This window comes from Lutra lutra, chromosome 10 (genome assembly GCF_902655055.1).
Source record: "Lutra lutra chromosome 10, mLutLut1.2, whole genome shotgun sequence".
NCBI classification, from domain to species: Eukaryota; Metazoa; Chordata; class Mammalia; order Carnivora; family Mustelidae; genus Lutra; species Lutra lutra.
Window position 1 is genome coordinate 87,012,118 of NC_062287.1, and position 20,660 is coordinate 87,032,777.

Below are 20,660 nucleotides of genomic sequence, written 5' to 3' on the forward strand. Positions count from 1 at the left end.
GGGTAAGGAGACCATACTATTTCTGTTGCAGCCACCGGCTGAGTTGTCCACCTGCTGAGAGAGGGGCGCTCTTTCTCTTTGTGTTTGTACATGTGCTTTTTTATTACTCTCTTGGAGCTAGATTAACCAGATCTCTGGGAGAGCAAGTATTTTATGTGGGTTTTATTGAGTGGTGTGTTGATAAATATTAACATTTGTGTACAGGGGGCAAAGCCCTGGTTTATAGTGTTTGTCAATTTTCCTTTTTTTTTTTTTTTTTTTTTAAGATTTAATTTATCTGAGAGGGAGAGAGAGAGAGAGAGAGCACAAGCAGGGGGAGGGGCAGAGGGAGGGGCAGAGGGAGAGGTAGAAGCAGACTCCTTGCTGAGCAGGGAGCCTGGCAGAGCCGCTGTCCCAGAACCCTTGAGATCATAACCTGAGCTAAAGGCAGCGGCTTAACGAACTGAGCCACCCAGATAACCTATAGTGTTTGTCAATCTTCTTGGTGAAAATATTCCCTAGAGCTGATTCCAAGCTAGGAACATGGCGTCACTACATCTGTGGCATTGGGACATGAGGTTCAGTATCACACTATTTTGTTCTGTTTCTACCATAGTAATACAGTAGACACAAATCATCTCAGGAACATAGGTAATAGTGTATTAAATATACATTTTGAAGGTTTATTATTTTTGTTTATAATGTAATTTAACTGTAAGTATGTAAATTATATATAAACATATAATTGAGTTTTTAATAACAACCGTGTTTTAACAACTCGCAAAATTCTTTTTTTTTTTTCTTAAAGATTTTATTTAATTATTTGACAGAGAGAGAGAGATCACAAGTAGGCAGAGAGGGAGACAGAGAGAAAGGAAGGGAAGCAGGCTCCCTGCCTAGCAGAGAGCCGGATGTGGGGCTCGATCCCAGGACCCTGGGATCATGACCTGAGCCGAAGGCAGAGGCTTTAAACCACTGAGCCACCCAGGTGCCCCAACAACTCAAAAAATTCTTAAAAAGATAACAGTCCGCTCTCATAAGCAGGTGGGCTCCAGCACACCACTGAAACTGCAGGACCAATTTCCTTTTAGTTTGATGATAGACTGATGGAACATAGGAGGCCACACTTCTATTTGTCATACATGAACATGCTAGATTAAAAAATAAAAAGAAAAGTAGTTGAGCTAACAAAATTAAATCTCTGGGTTCTAGAAATGAAAAAGGAATCATAATAGTGCATGAACATCAAAGGTATATATATCATGGTGGGTAACCAGACTTTATTTACATCTTTATCAAGATTTTATGACTCCAAGGGGCTTGGAGTTTAGGCTGCAGACTCCATGTATTGCAGAGAGCTAGAATTGGCCTCTTGACCTGTGACATAATGATGAGAGTCAGGAACTGGCACTCCATGGGGAAAACTATCCACCAGACTGAGGCTACAGCTTGCCAGCCTGTGTGCTCTATACTTCCTGAGAAATTGGGCATCCCTTCCTCTACTCTCCTCCTCTTAGGTGAGGTCTCTGCACTCTTGTTCCACTTAGAACCACCTAGAAGTCCTGGCCTGAGAAACAATGAGTCAGTGAACCCTTTAGGCCCCTTTGCAGAAATGGTGAAAAAAATCACAAGACCCCTTAATAATTTGGACGCAGGTGATGGTTTTGCAGAAGATAACTCCTGTTGGAGATGAGTCCCAGGGAAGAATTACAGTACAAGTAGGGAAATCCAGTGCCCTGAGAAATTGCACATGCCATAGGTGGAAGAATCATGTACATGATAGAATAATCTAAAAGGGCTTTAAAATAAGCATGTATACTGTATTCAAGGAGATAGAGAATGGGATGTGATCTACAAGATAAAAATAAGATATGGGAAAACAAAAATGAATAGATTTAAGAAAGAACCAAATACATGTTTTTAGAAACAAAAAGTACAATCTTTCGAATAAAAATTTAACATACTAAAGTATCTCAGTGGATGGTTAAGCAGTGTGTTAGATATAGCTGAAGAGAGAATTAGTGAATTGGGGGATAGATCTGAGAAAATCCCTGTAATGCAGTACTGTGATTGGATTGTGGTCATGTCCGAAGTTTGATGTTTTTATTATTTATTTTTTTATTTTTTAAGATTTTATTTATTTGACACAGAGAGATCACAGGTAAGCAGAGCAGCAGGCATAGAGAGAGGGGGAAGCAGGCTCCCCACCGAGCTGAGAGTCCAATGTGGGGCTTGATCCCAGGACGCTGAGATCATGACCTGAGCCGAAGGCAGAGGCCCAACCCACTCAGCCACCAGGCGCCCCCAAAGTTTGATTTTTTAAACTTTGGTTTCAAATGTAAAATTTGTTCAAAAAAATTTTTTTTTTAAGATTTTATTTATTTATTTGACAGACAGAGACCACAGATAGGCAGAGAGGCAGGCGGGGGCGGGCGGGAAGTCGGCTCCCCGCCAAGCAGAGAGCCCGATGTGGGGCTCGATCCCAGGACCCTGAGATCATGACCTGAGCCGAAGGCAGAGGTCCAACCCACTGAGCCACACAGGCGCCCCAATTTGTTCAAATTTTTAAAATGTTTTTATGGCTTGATATTTGATAACACATTTAGAAAAGCTATGAACACTTTGACATTGTATGAATTTGATACTTTGGATAATTGGGTATTTTTGGACTTTATAAACATTAGTAGAATAGGACATAGGATGGTGCCTGCTATATTATAGAAACTTTATAAAAAAATATGGTTGAATAAATGAATGAATGACATGTTAGAATAAAAATCATAGCTGTCACTTAGATATGGTTGATTTCAGAAGTGAGCAAAGCCCTTAGGACTCATCTACCTTACTTCTAAGTTGCTATTTTTCCATTTTAATCGATTGATATTCATGTTAGAGGCAAGCTCCATTGATACTCATGTTAGAGGCAAGCTTAATTGTATAAACAGTTTCAGTGTTAACATGTGTCATCCCCAAGAAAGCATTGCTTCTGAGAAACTAAGGTATATATTAATGAATTAGGGTTTCCTCTTCTATGGTTTTGGATGAATTGAACAAAGGTTGTATCATGCTAAGTTTCCATTTGATGACGGCTTGCCGGCTCTGGACATGTCTGTAGCAAGGTGTGGTGGGATTCTTAATTGTAGGCTCTACTGTGTCTTCAGCTTGTAAGAGACATCTAAAAACACTGACTACAAAGGACATGACTCCAAGAAGCAGTTATGAGAGCTGTTGTCAACTGAATTCTCCCTGTTCCACAAAATGAAATGTGAGGAACTCCATACAAATGACAGTTTTTGCTAGAATTATAGCTTACCCTTCAGTTCTAAACACTTTCTCATTACACCAATGAGAAGTTATTTTTTCATTTCAAAGGCAGCACATTGGGTGAGTTTCGTTCACAACAGACTGGTTATTTATATATATGATCCATATATATATATATACACCGCATTGTGCATTTTCCCTGCGCAGGTGCGGACGTTCTACACGAAGGTGCTGAATGAGGAGGAGAGGAAACGCCTGTGCAAGAACATCGCTGGCCACCTGAAGGATGCACAGCTTTTCATCCAGAAGAAAGCGGTGAGTGATACTTCAGCCGGTGGGTGACATCTGCTGGCCGGAGGAGAGAGCGCAGCTGTGTGAGAGAACCCTTAAGTGAATGTCGCTTCTGTTCTGCTTGAGCTAATTGGACTTAAAAAAAAAAATTAGGGCTGATCCCCAGCCCACCTCCGATTCTTTACTCTGCATGTTTTTTTTTCTCCAGGGAATGTGGCATAGCCGCTCATCCTTCAGTTCTTTGTCCAGTGTGTAATAATTGAGTTGAATTCAGGGTGAATTCTGTCCTACGCTCTTCATCAACTGCCACCAAGTTCTGTGCTAGAGTCTTGTCCAATATAAAAATGTGGGTCCTGCCCCAATTTTGCTTCAACTTTAGACAATAAGAAATACGGATTGCTTTTTTTGTGTGTTGCGAAGCATATCTAACCACTCGGTGTCATGACGCCTAACCCTCCTTCAGAAGTAGCTGGAAACTTGCACTGTCTCTGGGGAGCACTGAGCCGCTGCCACAGCTCAGGCTGAACTCCTGAGCTGAGGGGCCAGGGTATTTCTGACAGCACCTCACTGTGCTTCGTGGAGCCTTCCCGCTTGCAGTTTTTGGGGCCTGCCACAGGAGTAAGCTTCTTGGAAGTTGAGACAACCCTGCAGTTGCCTGTCTTGGTCGCTGCTTCTCTGTTCAAAGGGACAGCTGGACCGGCAGCTCTCTGGGATGTGTTCAAAGGCCTGGAGTCAAGTACCAGCAGGCTGGGCACTTTCTCTGTAGGCAAAGTTCTGTGTCTTTAACTGTCTCTCACAAGTGCGTGTCTAAAAATAACCTTTTAAACTGTGGAGACACTATTTACATGTTTCCTTCTGCAGCCGAGAGCTGGACGCTTGCTCTGTGAGGTAGGCGGGGGCGGGTTTTATCTCACTGATGAGAACGAGTGGGACAATGTGTAAGCAGCAGAACTGGGCTTGAACCCTTGGTCTTCTTCTCTTGCCTGTGCTGAAACTGTAAGGCTTCTTGGGGGTTCACAGTGCCCCCCTCCTGCTGTCCGCTCAGGATCAGCCTGTGGTTGGGAACTCCTGCTTGAAGTATGTGGAGTTGCCCAGCACGGGCCACCGTCTTTGTACACCTCACTTTAAAGTCAGGCGGTGTCTGGGCCCGTCTTGGTCTACAAATCACTGTGACTTGTAGAGTCACCCTGAGGCCAGCTCCTTATGTGCAGCAAGTGCCACTCACCTCATTCTCTGAGGTAGGTTTCATTATGTCACTCGTTTTGTGGGGAGTGGACACTGACGCTCAGAGGAATGACTTCTCCAAGGTTGCTCAGCCGGTCTGTGCCAGGGTTTCCCCCGAATCCTCTCAGTCTTACTCTGTGGTATTATACGCTGCATTGCTGTGCCTTCCTTCCTCTCTTACAGAGTAAACACTGTGCCACGTGTGCTGGAGGCCAGCCTAAGAGGGGGCTAGGGTCAGTTTACATTTTTGTCATTTGGTTTTAGGTCAAGAACTTCAGTGATGTCCATCCTGACTATGGGGCCCGCATCCAGGCTCTTTTGGATGAATACAATGCTAAGAAACCCAAGGTGAGCCCAGAGCAGCCCGGCTGGGGGAAAGGAAGGGTGTTCTGGATCAGACTTGGTTGGAAAGTTTGGTTTCCTTAGTGATGATTCTTCCCAGGGACATCTGTTAGATTTTCCAAGCTGTTCAGACACTCCCTTGCCAGGTAAAGAACTCATCTGCACACACACCCTTTTTGCTTTAGCTCTGGGCCACATAAGGTCATGTAGGTAAATGCAGTTCCCAATGGTTATTATCTTCATGTGAGCACAAATTAAAGCCAAGATGAACACCGGGCTGCTGCTGCTGAGCGAGTTAATTAACCTGTTGGTCTTGTTCTTTTAAAACAGAATGCGATTCACACCTTTATGCAGCATGGGTCCCACCTGGCAGCACGGGAGAAAGCCAACCTGTGAGTCGGGGCCCTGGGCCTGCCCCAAGTTGCTCTCCATCTGAGAAGCAAACCATGGTGTTCACACACCTACCCATTCTTTGCCAGATAGAAGATTCTCCTGGGCTAGGTGCACAATCGCAAGCCATGTCTTTCAAATAATAATCCAGGTTTCTATCGCAAATAATGTAGCATTGGCGTTTAGTGTTATTTCCCTGGGGGGGAATAAGGATAGGGCTTAATAATGGTAAAAAAGAAAACGTACTTGCTTTGACAGTTGATTGGATTATTCACTTAAAATGACTAGAATGACAGTTTCTGGCAGAAATATGATTTTATTTGATGAGAAAAAAATCTTGGTGAAATTAGTATGTTTACTTATCATCTCATGGCCTTATTGTATAAAAATATGGCTGTAATTATATAAGAAGAAAAGATCATCTACTCAGTAATTTTCATTTTTCTCAGTTCTGTATAGGAAAAACACATTTAATGCATTGATGTCTTTTGAAAATAATTTCACTGACATCATAGCTTAATGCTTACTCCTGCCTGGAACTGATCAGATTTTTTTCTGAACTTGGAATTACATCTATGCTCATATAGCATTGATTTTGCAACAGACTGATTTGTAATTGCTACATTTTTACAATAAAATAATCTGCACATAAGAAGAATGGTGTTTGATTTCTTTGGGCTCCATATATATCTTGGACTCTTAGTCTGAATATCATGTATTTTCAGTTGCTTACCCTTAAAACTGAGAATACCAATATTACAGTGATACAATATTATTTGTTTAAACCAGTAGCCTTTAGACACAGTTTTCTAAGACACTCTGGAGCAGAACTTTTCATCCTACTGGGAAAAATAGCAAATTTTCCAACTTTGAAAGTTACTTAAATCTCTTGTCCATTAGTTCACTTCCTTATCTGTTTATGAATTTTTAAAATAAGAACCTCCGGTTCTTTTCTTTCTTTTTTTCTTGCCTATCATCTTTGCCTATCATGCTTAAATGGAATACTCTAGACGTGAGCTCTTGAGTACTGAATGAAACCTTTTTTCTTTGAAAATCCTTATTCCCGTCACCTCAGCTCTTCAAAACCAGTTTTACTCACAGAAATTCCCTGGGATCTTGGGCTACAGGAAACTGTTGGACCCCTAGTAGATACAAACTTGCAGTCCTTCAGCTCAAACTTTTTTTTACCCCTCCCTGCCAAATTCTCCTGCCTAAATCCTTCCTATATTTGAGTGTGTTTGGAAACTGTTCTGTGCCAACATAGAGAGTAAAATTGTCCATTTGTGCCTACTGGTGAATACTTTCAATTTAGTGACTTTACTACAGTTCTGGCTTTTTATATGATTAAATATATAAGATAAACTCATAAAAATTAATGTAATTTGACATGGGGGAAGAGTTTATTTGAAAATTGGTCATAAACACAAAGATGGGGTTTTTGAGATAATTTTCTGCTTTGGTCTATTCTGTCCTCTAGTAGTTAAAAGTAGTTAAAAATCACATATATCTAACATGTTTCTGGTATGTAACAATCTGATACCTGCAAGTGTCTCCACTTTTGTCCTCTGGAGACCTCTTTTTGTAATTTTCAAAGATAAATATTGATGAGGTTAACTTCCTCAGGTTTTACTTCCTGGGCAGCAGTACCCAATTATATTCCTTTTAGGTGACATTAAAATACATCCTGAGAGTTTCTGAGCCAAATTCCTAAGGAGAATAAAATTAGTAAGAGGTAGTATATTACAAAGGCTTTAGAACCACAAGAGACCAAGATTCAGATCCGTGCTCTGCCGTTTTCCACCTGTGGTATTTGAGCAAGTTGCCTCACCTCTCAGTATTAGTTCCCTCATCGCTAAGTGGGACCATTAATTGTTCTATGTCCATAGGATTGTACGGTCATTATTCAAAATATTGATTTTGACCACCACTTCTTTCCAGCTCAGTATCCCAGGGCCTCATCTTGGTCAGCTTCTGCCTTGTAACAAAGCACTTCACAACTCAGTGACTTGAAACAATAATCATATATCACTCATGTCTCCAAGTCAGCTAGGGATTGACTGATCGAGGCTGAGCTCAGCTGTGGCAGCTTGTTGATGTGGCTCTGTGTCACACGTCTCTCATCCTTCTGGGACGCATGGTGATGGCTAGTTCCTAGTGATGGCAGAAATGCAGGAATGCAAGAAAGGGAAACCTACTCTTTTTTCTTTTTTCCAAGTGTGAGAAATTGTACTCCATCCACGGAGGTGACTCTTTATGTATGTGTGTGTGTGTGTATGTGTGTGTCTATCTGAACATTAATCTACCATAGACTTCCCTTCCCATTAGTTCTTCCACACTACTGGGATTTCTAATCAATTCTCAATGGTCATCACCCTCTTTGTGTCTTTAGTTCCCTTCTTACTTTGTTTACATTTGATCTAGTTCTAAATAAGAACTACTCCAGAACCCAGCCTTGGTCAAGGATGCCTCTTAGTGACTCAGTTTCCGCACTGGAAATGACCATGACCGAAGCAAACCACAGCCCTTTTGACTGGGCTTTTAAAAATTTGACCACAAACCTCAAGCGGGCTCCCAGTACTGCCTGGAAATCTATTTTTCTCTTTTTGGTAAATCCTCCTGCTTGGCTCCCCCTCTCCCTTCAGCTCCTTATTTCAGCAAGGATAGAATAGCTTCCTTATCTTTTCCTCCACCAGAGTCTTCCAACTTGCCAGCATCGACATCACCATGCTCTCCTTTCCTTCCTGTTGCCAGAGAGGAGCTCTGTCCCTGCTGAAGGCCAGACCTCATGTGTGCCATGACCCCATGCCTTCCCTCCTGCTCTTGGATCCCCCTGCCCTCTCCTACCTCATCCCTGTTAGCTTGCAAACCTGCTATTCTAAATCTCATCAAATCCTCTCTTGTCCTCATAGGGCTCTCCTTTATTGCCCCCTTTGTTGAAAAATACTTTAAAAGAATTTCCTTTACTTACTTGCTATCCTTCCTGTCTTCTGTCCTTCCTTGAAACTACTACAATCAGGCTGCCCTCGCCAAGGTCACCAGTGGCTTCCATGCCACTAAAATCCAATACTCTCATCCAGTAGTGCCATTTCTGGGTGTATACCCAAAAGGAGTGAAAGCAGTGACTTGAAGGAATATTGCACCCAGTGTTCATAGCTACATTACTCACAATGTCCAAAAGGCGGAAAAAAACATAAGTGTCCATTGATGGATGAATGAATAAACAAAATTTGGTATATCCAGACAATGGAATATTATTCAGGCTTAAAAAGGAAGGAAGTTCTAACACAGGATAGAATATGGATGACCCTTGAAGACATGACACAAGGGAAATAAGCCAGATGCAGATGGGCAAATATAGCATCATTCCACTTACATGAGGTTCCTATGGTGGGGAGGAGGAAACAGTGTTTAATAGTTAACAGTGTTTCAGTTTGGCAACAGGAAAAAGTTCTGGAGATGGATAGTGTGGTAATGATTGCACAACAGTGTGAATGTATTTAATGCCACTGAATTGTATACTTAACAGTGGTTAAAATAGGGATGCCTGGGTGGCATAGTTCGTTAAGAAAGGGACTCTTGGTTTCAGCTCAGGTCATGGTCTCAGGGTCATGAGATTGAACTCCATGTCCGGCTCCACGCTTAGCATGAAGTCTGCTTGAGACTCTCCCTCTCTCTCTGCTCTCCCCTCTGTTCTCCCTCTCAAATACATCTTTTAAAAAAAGGTTAAAATATTAAATTTTGTATATATATATTTTAGCACAACAAAAGAAATCCAGTGGTCCATTCTCATTCTTCACTCACGTGATCTCTTAGCAGTATTTAACACAATGGATCACTGGAACCTCTCTCTCTCTCTCTCTTTTTTTTTTTTGCATAAGAACTTTTTTGAGATATAATTTACATACCATAAAATCCAAACAAAGTATATAATTCAGTGGTTTTTAGTGTATACAGAGAGTTGTGTAGTCATCACAATTGATTTTAGGACATTTTTGGCACTCCCCCCACCCCCCAGAAACCCTATACAATTAGCAATTCCCCCAACTGAATCCTGCCCCAGCCCTTGGCCATCACCCATCTAGCTGCTATGTGAAATTGGCCTCCTCTGCACATTTAACTTACATGGAGTCCTACAGTGTATGGTCTTTTCGACTGGATTCTTTCACTTAGTGTAATGTTTCCAAGGTTCTTACATGTTGTAGCATGTGTTAGTACTTCATTTCCTTTTATTGCCAAATAATGTTCCATTGTATAGATACGCTGTGTCTTATTTGCCCATTCATCAGTCAGTAGACATGTGGGTGTCTCCACTTGTTGGCTACTATGAGATGAATAATGCAGCTGAAAACGTTCACATGCGTGCTTTTGTGGGGACACATGTTTTCATTTCTCATATTCTCACCTTTTAAAGGTGTTTTCACTGAACCTCTGGCACACTGCTGTCTAAAGATCAGCTCCTGGCATTATGTTATGTTATGTTACATTACGTTATGTTATATTCCTTATTTTTAAGATTTATTTATTTATTTGAGAGAGTGTCCGCGCATGAGTGGGAAAGGCAGAGGAAGAGGAACAGAGAAACTGAAGCAGACTCCGTGCTGAGCGTGGAGCCAATGCGGGGGTCGATCTCACAACCCTGAGATCATGACCTGAGCTGAAACCATAAGTCAGATTCTCAATTGACTGTGCCCCCCAGGTGCCCCTCAACTCCTGGTATTTTAAAATTGATTGCTTGCTCTTCTGAAAAGAGGACTAGGTCTGGGCTTTTAAGCTGTGGGAAGGATCTCGTTCTTTTCAAAATCAATGTCAGAATTTTGGTTTAAAAATATGTTAATTTTGTGTTTCCCTGATAAAGGAGTATCATTTTAACTGACCTACTCAGGAAATGAGTTTTAAGAACTTAGCACATGCTTTTCTGAGAGGAACGTGGCCAAGCTGCTTGGCCATTTCTTTGCCTCTTAGTATGGGACTGCAAAGCAAATGGCCAAATTTCACTTTAAAGGAGCTGATAAGAAAAATGGAAGGCTTTAAAATCCTTACCAGAGCTTTTAAAGATGCGAAAGGTTGGTAGAGGTGAACTCAAAAAGTTCTGTATACTTTTGAATTTTGGAAAATTTTAAACACACAGGAATATACTGAAAGTTTTCTGTGGAAAGCTGTATTGTGATCTTTTTTCTAAAGGATCTTAGTCCCTCATTTGGCTGTTTGAGAAGTGAATTTTACATTGTTGTTTTAGGTTTTTGTTTTGCTTCAGTGTCGTTTGCTGGAAGTGGGGTACTTTAAGCAGCTCTTTGTATTTTCGGTTGTTCAGTGAATTGTGTCATGAAGCTTTACGTTTAAGTAAAGTTCACAGTTTAAAGAGTATAGTGGGCTGAATGATGTCCTCCAGTAGAATGGCCCATGTCCCAGCCTCTGGAACCTGTGAAGGTGACCTTATTTGGAAAAGAGTTTACAGGTGTCATTAAGTAGAGGGTCTCAGGATAGGATCCTCCTGGATTATTCAGATGGTTTCTAAATCCGGTGATGAGTATTCTTCTAAGAGACCAAAGGGGAGAAGGAGGGGCAGGTCACATGCAGATGGAGGCAGAGATTGGAATCTTATAGCCATAAGCAAAGGAGGCCTGGAGCCACCAGAAGCTGAAGGAGAGAAGGAAGGATTCTTTCCTAGAGCCTAGGGAGGGGCATGGCCATGCCAACACCTTGATTTCAGACTTCCAGCCTCCAGAACTGGGAGAGAATGAATTCCTCTTGTTTTAAGCCTCCAAATTTTAAGCCTTCCATTAATTTCTCATGGGCAGCACTAGGAACCTAATTAGAGAGGATGCTGATTCAATGATTTTGTAAAGGGAAAACTTCTTGAGTGGCAGAGGGAGAAATGCTTTTGTTCTGTGAATTGCTTGAGGCCCCTGTTACTCTTCCCTTCCACCCCCCCAAGCTGCTCTGCCCCTACTTCATTTCCCTCCATCCCCTTGCCTCAGCTTCTTGGTTCTGCTCCTTCCAAGCTCTGCCCGGAAGTTCCTCGTTACTTCCTGTTAGAATATTTCCAATTTTCTGGACAATCTCTTCTTTTAGTGGGACTGTGGGCTTTGATCCTTTCCATTGACATGGTACTTACCTCTTTAGATGGCCAGGATGGGGGTCCCAAATTCAAAATGTACAAGCATTCTGGATGTATGAAAACCAAAACCAAAACCAACCACAATAATTCAAGAACAAAGCTGAATGCCTGGAAAGAGGTATGACTGGTGACCAAATGCTGTGCCTCAAGGGGCTGTTTCTACTTAGCTCCAGGAAATTATTGCCACAATGTATTGAGGAACTAGTGTTGACAGATCTGATTTTTTTAAAAGAAGCTGGAAATCTGGATTTTTCTGTAAATCCCCTGATTTTTAGATAAGGTAACTATTCATAGTAAGAAACAAAACCAAACCTCAAAACAATTAGCAAAAAAAAAAAAAAAAGTGCGTGTGTACCAAACAAAAACCTATCTCTAAGGTCCCACTGGCCCTTATATTCCATTTTGCAAGGGGACCCTCTGTCTTAGGATGTAGAGGTGGTGGGTAGGATCATTGCATATATTTCCTGCATCTTTTGGGGCTCTTTAAAAATCTCCATCTCCAAAATGCTAAGCAACAGAAGTGTCCTCAAAGGTTTTTTAGGTCGCTATCGCTTTCCTGAGCCTGCCTTGCCGAATTTAACAACACGGAGACACTTGAACATGTTAAATATTTTATTCACATTGTTTACAAACTATATCCACCTGGAAAACACATGAGTCCAAAAATAGATTATTTTACAGTAATTCACATTTTTTTTAAAAACAAATTGCTACGAAGTGAAGCTCTAAGCACAGAGGTCCTCAGCCTGTCTCGTGGTTCAGTGCCTGGTTGCACAGAGCCACCCCACTCTACTGGGGTAGCAGTCCTCAGGGCAGACGGCCTCATCGCAGGTCACCAGTGGCTTCCCTACCAGTGAACGATGAGGAGATGTCAGTGCAGACTTTAACCGGTGAACATTTACTGATAGCAATTCACCGTTCCTTCTTTTATCAAGGAAATAGTTTTAGAGCTTGAGTACATGCCAGGAAGACAAAACGAAGGAGACTTCTCAGGTAATCAGCCATTACAGAGTTATCAGGACCTGGCCTGTTCTATAAAGGTTGAACGTCTGGGCCGCAGACAGAATGAACAAGCTACAGTTTTGTGGTGTTGACGGCCCGGATCAGAAACAGTAGTGATTTGGAAATTGGTGCGAGGATCTGTGGACTAACTCACCTACCCTCCCTTCCCACCACCACCAGGAGAAGAGGGGAAATAAACTCAGTAGGAATTAATAATGTGCCTAATTTTAAGTGTGTGGCCCTAGAAAGATGGCCGTGGGAGTTGGCTGAATGCCCCCAAAGATCCTGTGGTTCAGAAGCTTATTATTTCCCTATGCTAAATCCAATCATGCCCTCCAGAATGGGGTCCAAAAACACAAAAACAAAAACAAAATCAACAAAGCATGTCCCCTTTTCTTTTATTAATTAAGAAACTTTTCTATGGCATTTGGCTTTAATGATTTAAAATCTACAGTAGGTCTGTCTTACCCACATCTCACCCCCTCCTACCAAAATAACTACCAAAGAGTCACTTTTCCTATTTTCCTTTGCGAGCTGCCACAGTTAAATATGAGAAAACTTTTGAGCCTTTGGAAGGGGAGCCCCTGGTTGAATCTCAAATGGCAGAAGTGGGTCCTTTTTCTCAGAGTAGCACCAACAGCACGGGCTATATCGTGTTTCTGTAACTCTCGATTAGGGGAGGAATGTTTGTCAGGGAACCACAAAAGACCATTCCTTCCTTCCCTTGGATAAGAAAACACGGAATTCCTTAAAGGGTTGCTTCACCGTGGGAGCAGACAACAACTCTGAATCCGAATGGAAGCTGAGAGGTGGAGAAATGTTAGCACATTTGCAGGTTAACACGACGACACAACAACAACAACAACAACAACAACAACGAGACTTTCAAATGTCTATTGTGATGCGATTGTTTGAGAAGACAAGAAATCCGTAGAAGGAGCTTGATGATGGAGTAGATCATAGCTTGTCTTCCTGCCACCCGTGTGCATTTTTTCCAAACTTGTACACTAGCCTTCGGTCGACCCGTTCCAAAATTCCTGTTTTGTAGTAGTACCTGAGAAAGATAGCAGAAGAGAAATGTGGGGAGACCCGCACCCCGGGAAGACAACAGAACAGAAACACTCTCCTCATTCCTCTCGGGTGACCAGGCTGGTTTTTGGTAACCCTGGTATTTCCACACCCTGTTATCAGCTTACACTTAAACCTTTCCCAGACACCTTGAAGGCTAAGCCTCACCACACTCAGATCAAAACGCATTTTGCGTGTGTATGTGTGGGACGGCCGGCATTCAGAGTGATCCCCAGGGCCACTGCCAAGAATGAGAAGGACGGCGTGTCCGTTTACAAACTATAATCCCACCTGTAACTAAGAACCAGAGTGTTGTCTCATGACCTTTTGATTATCAAGGAAAAAGCTGCAAAAACATAGTTTAATTTTCTATGGCTGGCCATTTTGTATAACTCTGCCCGAAGGCTCATGGTGTTTCATGCTATTAACTCACCTCAGAGCTCGGCTCAACTTTTCATACGTCATTCTGTCATTTTTCTTCCTTTGTCCCCACATCTTTGCCAGGGCTTCTGACTTTACTACCCGAAAAATACCTTGTTCCCTATCTTCCCATTCCAGAATACCGCAGTTTTCTTCAGGAGAGAGAAGCAGGTCTCGCACAAATTCCCATAGATGAGAACTTTGGAGGCCTTTTGAGAAAGGAAAAAAAAAGTTAAAAAAAAAAAACAGTTAAAAAAAAAATTCTAAGAGTTGTACCATTTCTCATTAACTCCGAGAATTGCTGCTTTTTAAATGGGGATATTTTCCATATTATGACCAAGTGCTCTACTTGGACCTGCATTGGGCTGTGAAATATTTCTCTTCTATTAAAGCAATTGTAAGGGACACCTGGCTGGCTCAGTCAGTTAAGTGTCTGCCTTCAGCTCAGGTCATGATCCCAGGGTCCTGGGATCGAGCCCCGCATTGGGCTCCCTGTTCAATGGAGAGTCTGCTTCTCTTTCTACCCCACTGCCTCTCTCTCTCTCTCTCAAATAAATAGAATCTTTAAAAAAACAAAGCAATCATAAAATACACATACAGGAACACCGAATTTATACCGACTAGAAACACCATGGTTCCCAGCCTGTCCTTGCTCTGTGGAACTATGGAATAATTCTTAGGAATTAATAAAATGACAGTCATATGATCTTTCTGACAGACAGTATGATGGTACTAATATCCCATAGCCACGCCAGTCTGGCAGACTGATCTTATAATGAATTTTTTCATGAGAAGCTGGTGTTTCTCTTGGTCCATTAGAGTTGTCATTAAGACCGGTTCTAGTGTCCAACCACCTGGGTTTGGGGCCTGAATTCACCTCTTTGTAGCTCTGTAATCGTAATCTCTCCAGTTATCTGTAAAATGGGACCAGAGGGTTACCTACCTCATGAGAGAAGTTGGAGGATTATGGTTTAACAATAAAGTGACTGGCATCGAGTGGGGCAGACTTGATTCTGCCCTGGGTAGGTCTGTCTTAGGGCCAGGAAAGGCTATGAGAATTGCTAACACATGGCGTTTACTATCATCCCTGAGGACTTAAGAGAGAAGGACCCTTGGAGTGCCTGGGTGGCTCAATGGGTTAAGCCTCTGGCTTCGGCTCAGGTCATGATCTCAGGGTCATGGGATCGGCCCCGCATCAGGCTCTCTGCTCAACAGGGAGCCTGCTTCCCCCTCTCTCTGCCTGCCTCTCTGCCTACTCGTGATCTCTGTCTGTCAAATAAATAAATAAATAAAGAGAGAGAGAGAGAGAAGGACCCTTAGCAGACCGGGAGAAATAAACCCTTATTCAGAAATTCACCATGGTTAGACAATTTCTTCGCTTCGCCATTTAAATTCTCACAACACCATGTCCAAGTGAAAAGAAATGTAATTCTGATAACAGTTTATCTGCTGTTTTCTTTGGGGAGCCCCTGGTCCCCTTCAAACGTTCAGTGTCCAAGCTTATTAGAGTACTTTGTCTCCTGAACGGTTTTAGGAAATTAGAAATGAGGAAGGGCATCACTACACTTACTTGTTCGACTATGACTGTGACAGTCTTGACTTTTGATGCCGCTTGTTTTCAAGCAGTTGGAATCAGCATCTGCAATAGAACGAGTTACAGCAATAGAACGAGTTCAGACCTCCAGGCACACCAAAATGAGCAACTATGAACTGGACACATTTGTGGTAGGAGATCCCATAGGAGGCGCTTTGGGGGTCATGAGGAGGTCGGAGGTGTTTGCCTTTGAAGGGGGCGGCATTTGTATTCAAATACTAGGGACCTGCCTGGTGCCAGGTTCTGGGCTCTGTGCTGGGAACGAGCGAGAACGAGACAGTTTTGGTCCCCATGCACTTGGAATTCAAGGACTCGTGGGCAAGGTACAATACAAGTCATACAAGTCACCCATAGTGAGTGTTATGAAAGCAGCAAGACACGGGGTAGAGAATGAAGGGTTGGTAGAGGCTGCCCGCTTAGAGTGGCCAAGGAGGGCCTTGTGTGCAGGAGGCATCTACGCTGATGTGAGGAGGCGAGAGAGGCATCCAGAGGGAAGGAGCACAGACAGAGAACCAGTGAGGCATGTGGTGTTCCCAGGGGCAGGGAGGAGGGGGGTTAGATGATGATGCTGGGGAAGCCAGCTGCCCACAGAGCCCACGGGGCCTTCCTTGCCAGCCCACAGTAAGCATTTGGGATTTCGTTCAAAGAATAAAGTGAAGACTTGGGAGTTTGACAAGATACACATTTTAAGAGAACTTCTCTGACTAGTGTGTGGGGAACACACTAGAAGGGACACGAGTAAAAGCAAAGAGACCAGAGCTTAGGAATAGCAGGAAGCAAGGCATCAACTCAATACAGAACTCAGTCAGGACTCATGCTGTAAGTAACAATCTGAGACATGTGCACAGCGTTATTTCAAAGGAGTATATGATATCTAAAAAAAAAAAAAAAAAAAAAAAAAAAAGGTAGTGCCCAATCTCCCCAGCCTTGCTGCTCCTCTGGCTCACTTTGCTCTGGCCATACTGGCCTCCTGCCTCTTTCTGAGACTCCCCCTCACCTTCTACCCCAGGGTCTTTGCATGTGCCCTCCCTCTGCCCTAAGGCCTCTTTCTTTGGCTATCCATGGGTTGGGCCCTCCTCTCAATCTTCACTCTAAGTCACCTTCTCAGTGGAATCACACACACTCACTCCTACCCAGCATTCTGTGTCTACTTCCCTTATTATTTTTTTGGCCACAATACTTATCATCATTGAACATAGGATATTGTGTATTTATTTATTTAGTTCACTCTCTGTTCCCATCAGAAGTCAGGGATTCATGTTTCCAGAAGTATCCCCCGAATACGTAGTCCTGAGCACGGCACATAGTAGGTGCTCAGTAATGTACTGGGCAGCTGCTAGACCAGATGCTAGTCTATAGCAACTATATACATGGTATAGTCTAGTAGGTATATTATGTCATAATCTGGATGAAAGAATAAGTATGTTGTCAAGGAAAGGAATGGTTGTCTCGTGTACCACACTGCTGCCCAGGGCAATCTCAGTGCCACTGGCTCATGTCATTCCCTGGCTTACCGTCCTGCGGTTGCTTCCCCATTGTCTCCCAGATGAAGGCCGCCATGCTTGTTAGGACTTTCATAGACTGATCCCCACTCAGCAATCTGGCCTTCTCTGCTGCTGCTGCCCAACTTCTTCCCTTCTGTTGGTTTAGAGGGTCCCAGTGTTGCTTGGCTTTCTCCTGCCTCAGGGCCTTTGCATGGCTCCCTGCTCCCTAGTTCCACTGAGCTGACTTGTACTCTCCAGACCTCTTCATAAAGTCTTCTCTGAACTTTCCGTCTGGGTTAGATCCCCTCTCTGTTCCACACACCGGTGTGTTCCTTAGTATCACAGCACTAGTCCACACCACTGTAAGGACAGACCTCGTCTCTTCTCTACTATAGAGCACTTACTAAATGCCAGATGCCTGTTAAGTGCTTCACATACATTATCTGTTTCAGTCCCTGCAGCCACCTTATGTGGGACTAGGGCTACCTCTATTTTATGGAGGAGGAAATTGAAGCCCAGAGAGTCTAAGAATTTTATCCAGAGTGGTGGAGGCAGGGCTTGAACCAGAGCAGGTCTGTTCTCAGAATTACTACTCTATCTTGTCTTTCATAGTAGGTGTTCAATGCACACTTGGTGAATAATTATTAGCTGTGTTTGGTGAGTGTTTATAGCATCGCCAGGCACTCAATTTCACCCGTCCTTGTGATGAACGTCTATTTCTGTGCCCATTTTACAGAGAAGTAAATGGAGGCACAGTGAGGCTCACTGCAGCTCATGCACTCATTCGCTCATTCATTCATGAGTGTTGAGCCACAGTGTGCTCACTGGTGCTGGGTGCCGGAGGTACAGGCCGAAGCAAGTCACTCCTCTTGGGGACTTACATCCAAGTGGGTACAAACATCTAACGAACAAGCAGTAACTGTGGAGAATACTGAAGCAGGGTGAGGGTAGAGAGACATTGGGGGTAGGAGAAGGGGGGTGAGCAACCTTGCACTCTTAATTAGAGCCAGTGGACAAGACTCCGGACGAGGAGTGGGCAAGCAGCCATCCCCGGGGAAGTTTATGGGGGCACAGTTCTGGTCACGTGCCAGGCCAGGGGCAGAGCCCAACTCTGCACCCAGGCCCACTGGCCTTAAGCCCTCGGCTCTAGTAACTACGGCGCATGTCTGCTGGAACGAACAATGACAGGAACGCGGGCCTTCAGCTTTCAGGGTGCCCTCTGCACCTTTTTCACAAGCTATGGGCTGGCTGGAAGCGCATCGATGGGGAACACCAGGTCCATGCACCCAGGCAGGGGTGTGCAAAGCCCAAATGGAGGCCCTGGCGGACTCAGCTGACAGAGCCGCCGGGCGGAGGGGGTGCGAGCACGTGGGCAGGGCCGGCAGGGCAGTGACCGGAGGCGGGCGGGCGGCCCTTCTGCCTGCCGAGCGCCGTGCTGCCTGGCACCACCTGCAGGGCGTGCCGAGCGCTGCTTCAACTTCATCTTTGAAGAGGAGAGAACGCAAACAGAGGCGCGAGATAAACCCAGGTGAATTCTGAAGCGGTGAGAAGACCGAAAGCTTGTCCTGAAATGCCAAAATGGCAAGAAGAGGGAGGGAAACCTCGCCCTTTTCATGTGTGGGATTCCTCCTGTGTGCCGCGGATGAGCGATCTTTGGCTTGGTCGGCGGATCCCGGGACAGGTCAGTGTGATGTGGAGTTGTGTGGCCCGTGGGGGGTTTCTCCTTGTGGGTCTTGTCAGAGATGTCCCTATGTTGTCTGCTCCCAGTTCCCAGTGGTGGCTTTGATGCTACTCCCGGGTCCAGCTCGCTCTCCTGGGGGTGGCCGTGGGGTGGCCGTGGGGGCAAAGGCATAGTAGCCTTCACCAGCATAGCTGGGCTGAGAGGGGTCACCAAGTCACAACCTCCATGGCAGCCCCTGGACCCCACTGAACTCCCCTGCAGATGTCCCCTGCGCACTGGCGACAGTTCCCCCGACTCCGAACTATCTTCCTGTCAGAGGGGTCCCCGTAGCTGAGCGGTGCCTGGTGTGGGGCAACGTAGCCTGGGCTCTCTGCTGTCTGGGCAACTTGGAGAGGTTCGGTGTCTTGAGACTGGAGACTGTTGAAAAGTGGCCACAGGATATATTCTTGGTCGTTGACTGAAGTCCCGAAGCGGAGACGGGGGCTGGAGGGGCAGTTTCCAAAACCAGCTCTTGATGTCCCCCAGGCCACGAGGGCTGCTAGAGAGCCCACCCTCCGTGCCAGGAGGAGAAGCTCTAAGCCTCAGAACAGAAGGTTCCTGGGGCGACCCGAGGCCTGCAGGCTTGGTTTTCTGGCATTTTGTCAGTGGGGGTGAGAAAAGGGTCGGGGGGGGAGCAGAGACAAGTGGCAAGTGGCTGGGGGGGTATCACTTGGGCCAGCCCGATGGCTTCAGAGCTTGTCGGGGCTGGGGCCTTTCCACAGGTACTGAGTTAAAAATCATCTTGTTCTCTGGGTCACTGCAGACCTGGGCCCAAACCTAGAAGAGTCTGGAGCCTTGGATCTCAGCTGAGGTGGGCAGTGGAATGAAGGGAAGGGTTTGGAGGTATGTGCACCTGTGTGTGCGTGTGTGTGTACATATGTGCATGTATGTGTGTGTGCATAAGTGCATATGTGTGTGCATGTGTATATGGGAGTGCATATGTGTGTGCGTGTGTGTGTGCATGTGGTGAATGGCCCAATGTATAGAAGCACAGACTTCGAGAAAATGAGTTGGAATCTCATCTGTACACTTCTTTGCAAGTTCCCACTCTTCTGGTTTCCTCAGATGTAAATGGGGGCAAGCATCCTACCTCAAGGAGTTAGAATGAGGATTCAGTGAGTTAGAGCAGGTAAAACCCTCCACCCGGTGGTGCCCAGGGCACAGGGCTCCATAGGTGGTCAGGGTAGATGTTCATCTTTGCTTCAGACTGATGGGAACGCTGCTTGCAGCCCTAGGATGTCAGCTGTCCTTGTTGGCCTGGCCTTGGCCTCTGGCCAGCACATCTCCTTTCTGCATTGGGGGGTGACCAAGATCACAAAACAACAGCCGGGCCATAGGCATCGTGATCATACATCCTGGATTTTCTAGAACAGGCTCATTGGATAATCTGTCAGTCTGTTGTCTTTGTTCTTATTAAACCACATGTTAGGGGCTCTGCTTTGGAAGAGCTGTCGGGGAGCCAGAGATGGGCCTCAGGGGCCACATGGGAAGACCACGGTTTCCTGGCTGTGGCAGTGGAGGCCGCCATTTGGCAGAGCTGTGGTGCTGCTTTTCGGTGTGCTCACGGACCACTTAGCCCTGAATTTGGTCTAGAAAAGGTGCCTCTCTCCTTTGTAAGCCTGGCAGGGCCTGCATGGGGCAGAGCCTGGGGCAGCTGCCATCACGAAGGGTTTGTCTCCATAGAGATGCCAGTTCAGAGCCCATGTCTTATCACCACCTTTATCTCCAGAAAATTCTCTCCATCCCTCCCATCACTTGTTCTGG

General features: G+C 44.7%; 2 protein-coding genes across 4 annotated transcripts in view; one reads left to right on the forward strand and one right to left on the reverse strand.

Annotated features, from left to right (window-relative positions):
- The window catches only part of CAT (catalase), a 39,382-nt gene extending 33,240 nt beyond the window's left edge, over positions 1–6,142 (forward strand). The window contains exons 11-13 of the mRNA XM_047691596.1: positions 3,451–3,558; positions 5,023–5,106; positions 5,431–6,142. Of these exons, the coding sequence (XP_047547552.1) occupies positions 3,451–3,558; positions 5,023–5,106; positions 5,431–5,496 (258 nt within the window). The 3' untranslated portion in view covers positions 5,497–6,142. The remainder of the gene's footprint in view (positions 1–3,450; positions 3,559–5,022; positions 5,107–5,430) is intronic.
- Positions 6,143–12,223: 6,081 nt separating this feature from the next.
- ELF5 (E74 like ETS transcription factor 5) overlaps positions 12,224–20,660 on the reverse strand; it is a 42,157-nt gene continuing 33,720 nt past the window's right edge. For all 3 annotated transcript variants that reach the window (XM_047693842.1, XM_047693843.1, XM_047693844.1), the window contains exons 5-7: positions 15,669–15,737; positions 14,112–14,307; positions 12,224–13,664 (exon numbers count right to left, since the gene is read on the reverse strand). In XM_047693842.1, coding sequence (XP_047549798.1) covers positions 13,568–13,664; positions 14,112–14,307; positions 15,669–15,737 — 362 coding nt within the window. In that variant the 3' untranslated portion in view covers positions 12,224–13,567. The remainder of the gene's footprint in view (positions 13,665–14,111; positions 14,308–15,668; positions 15,738–20,660) is intronic.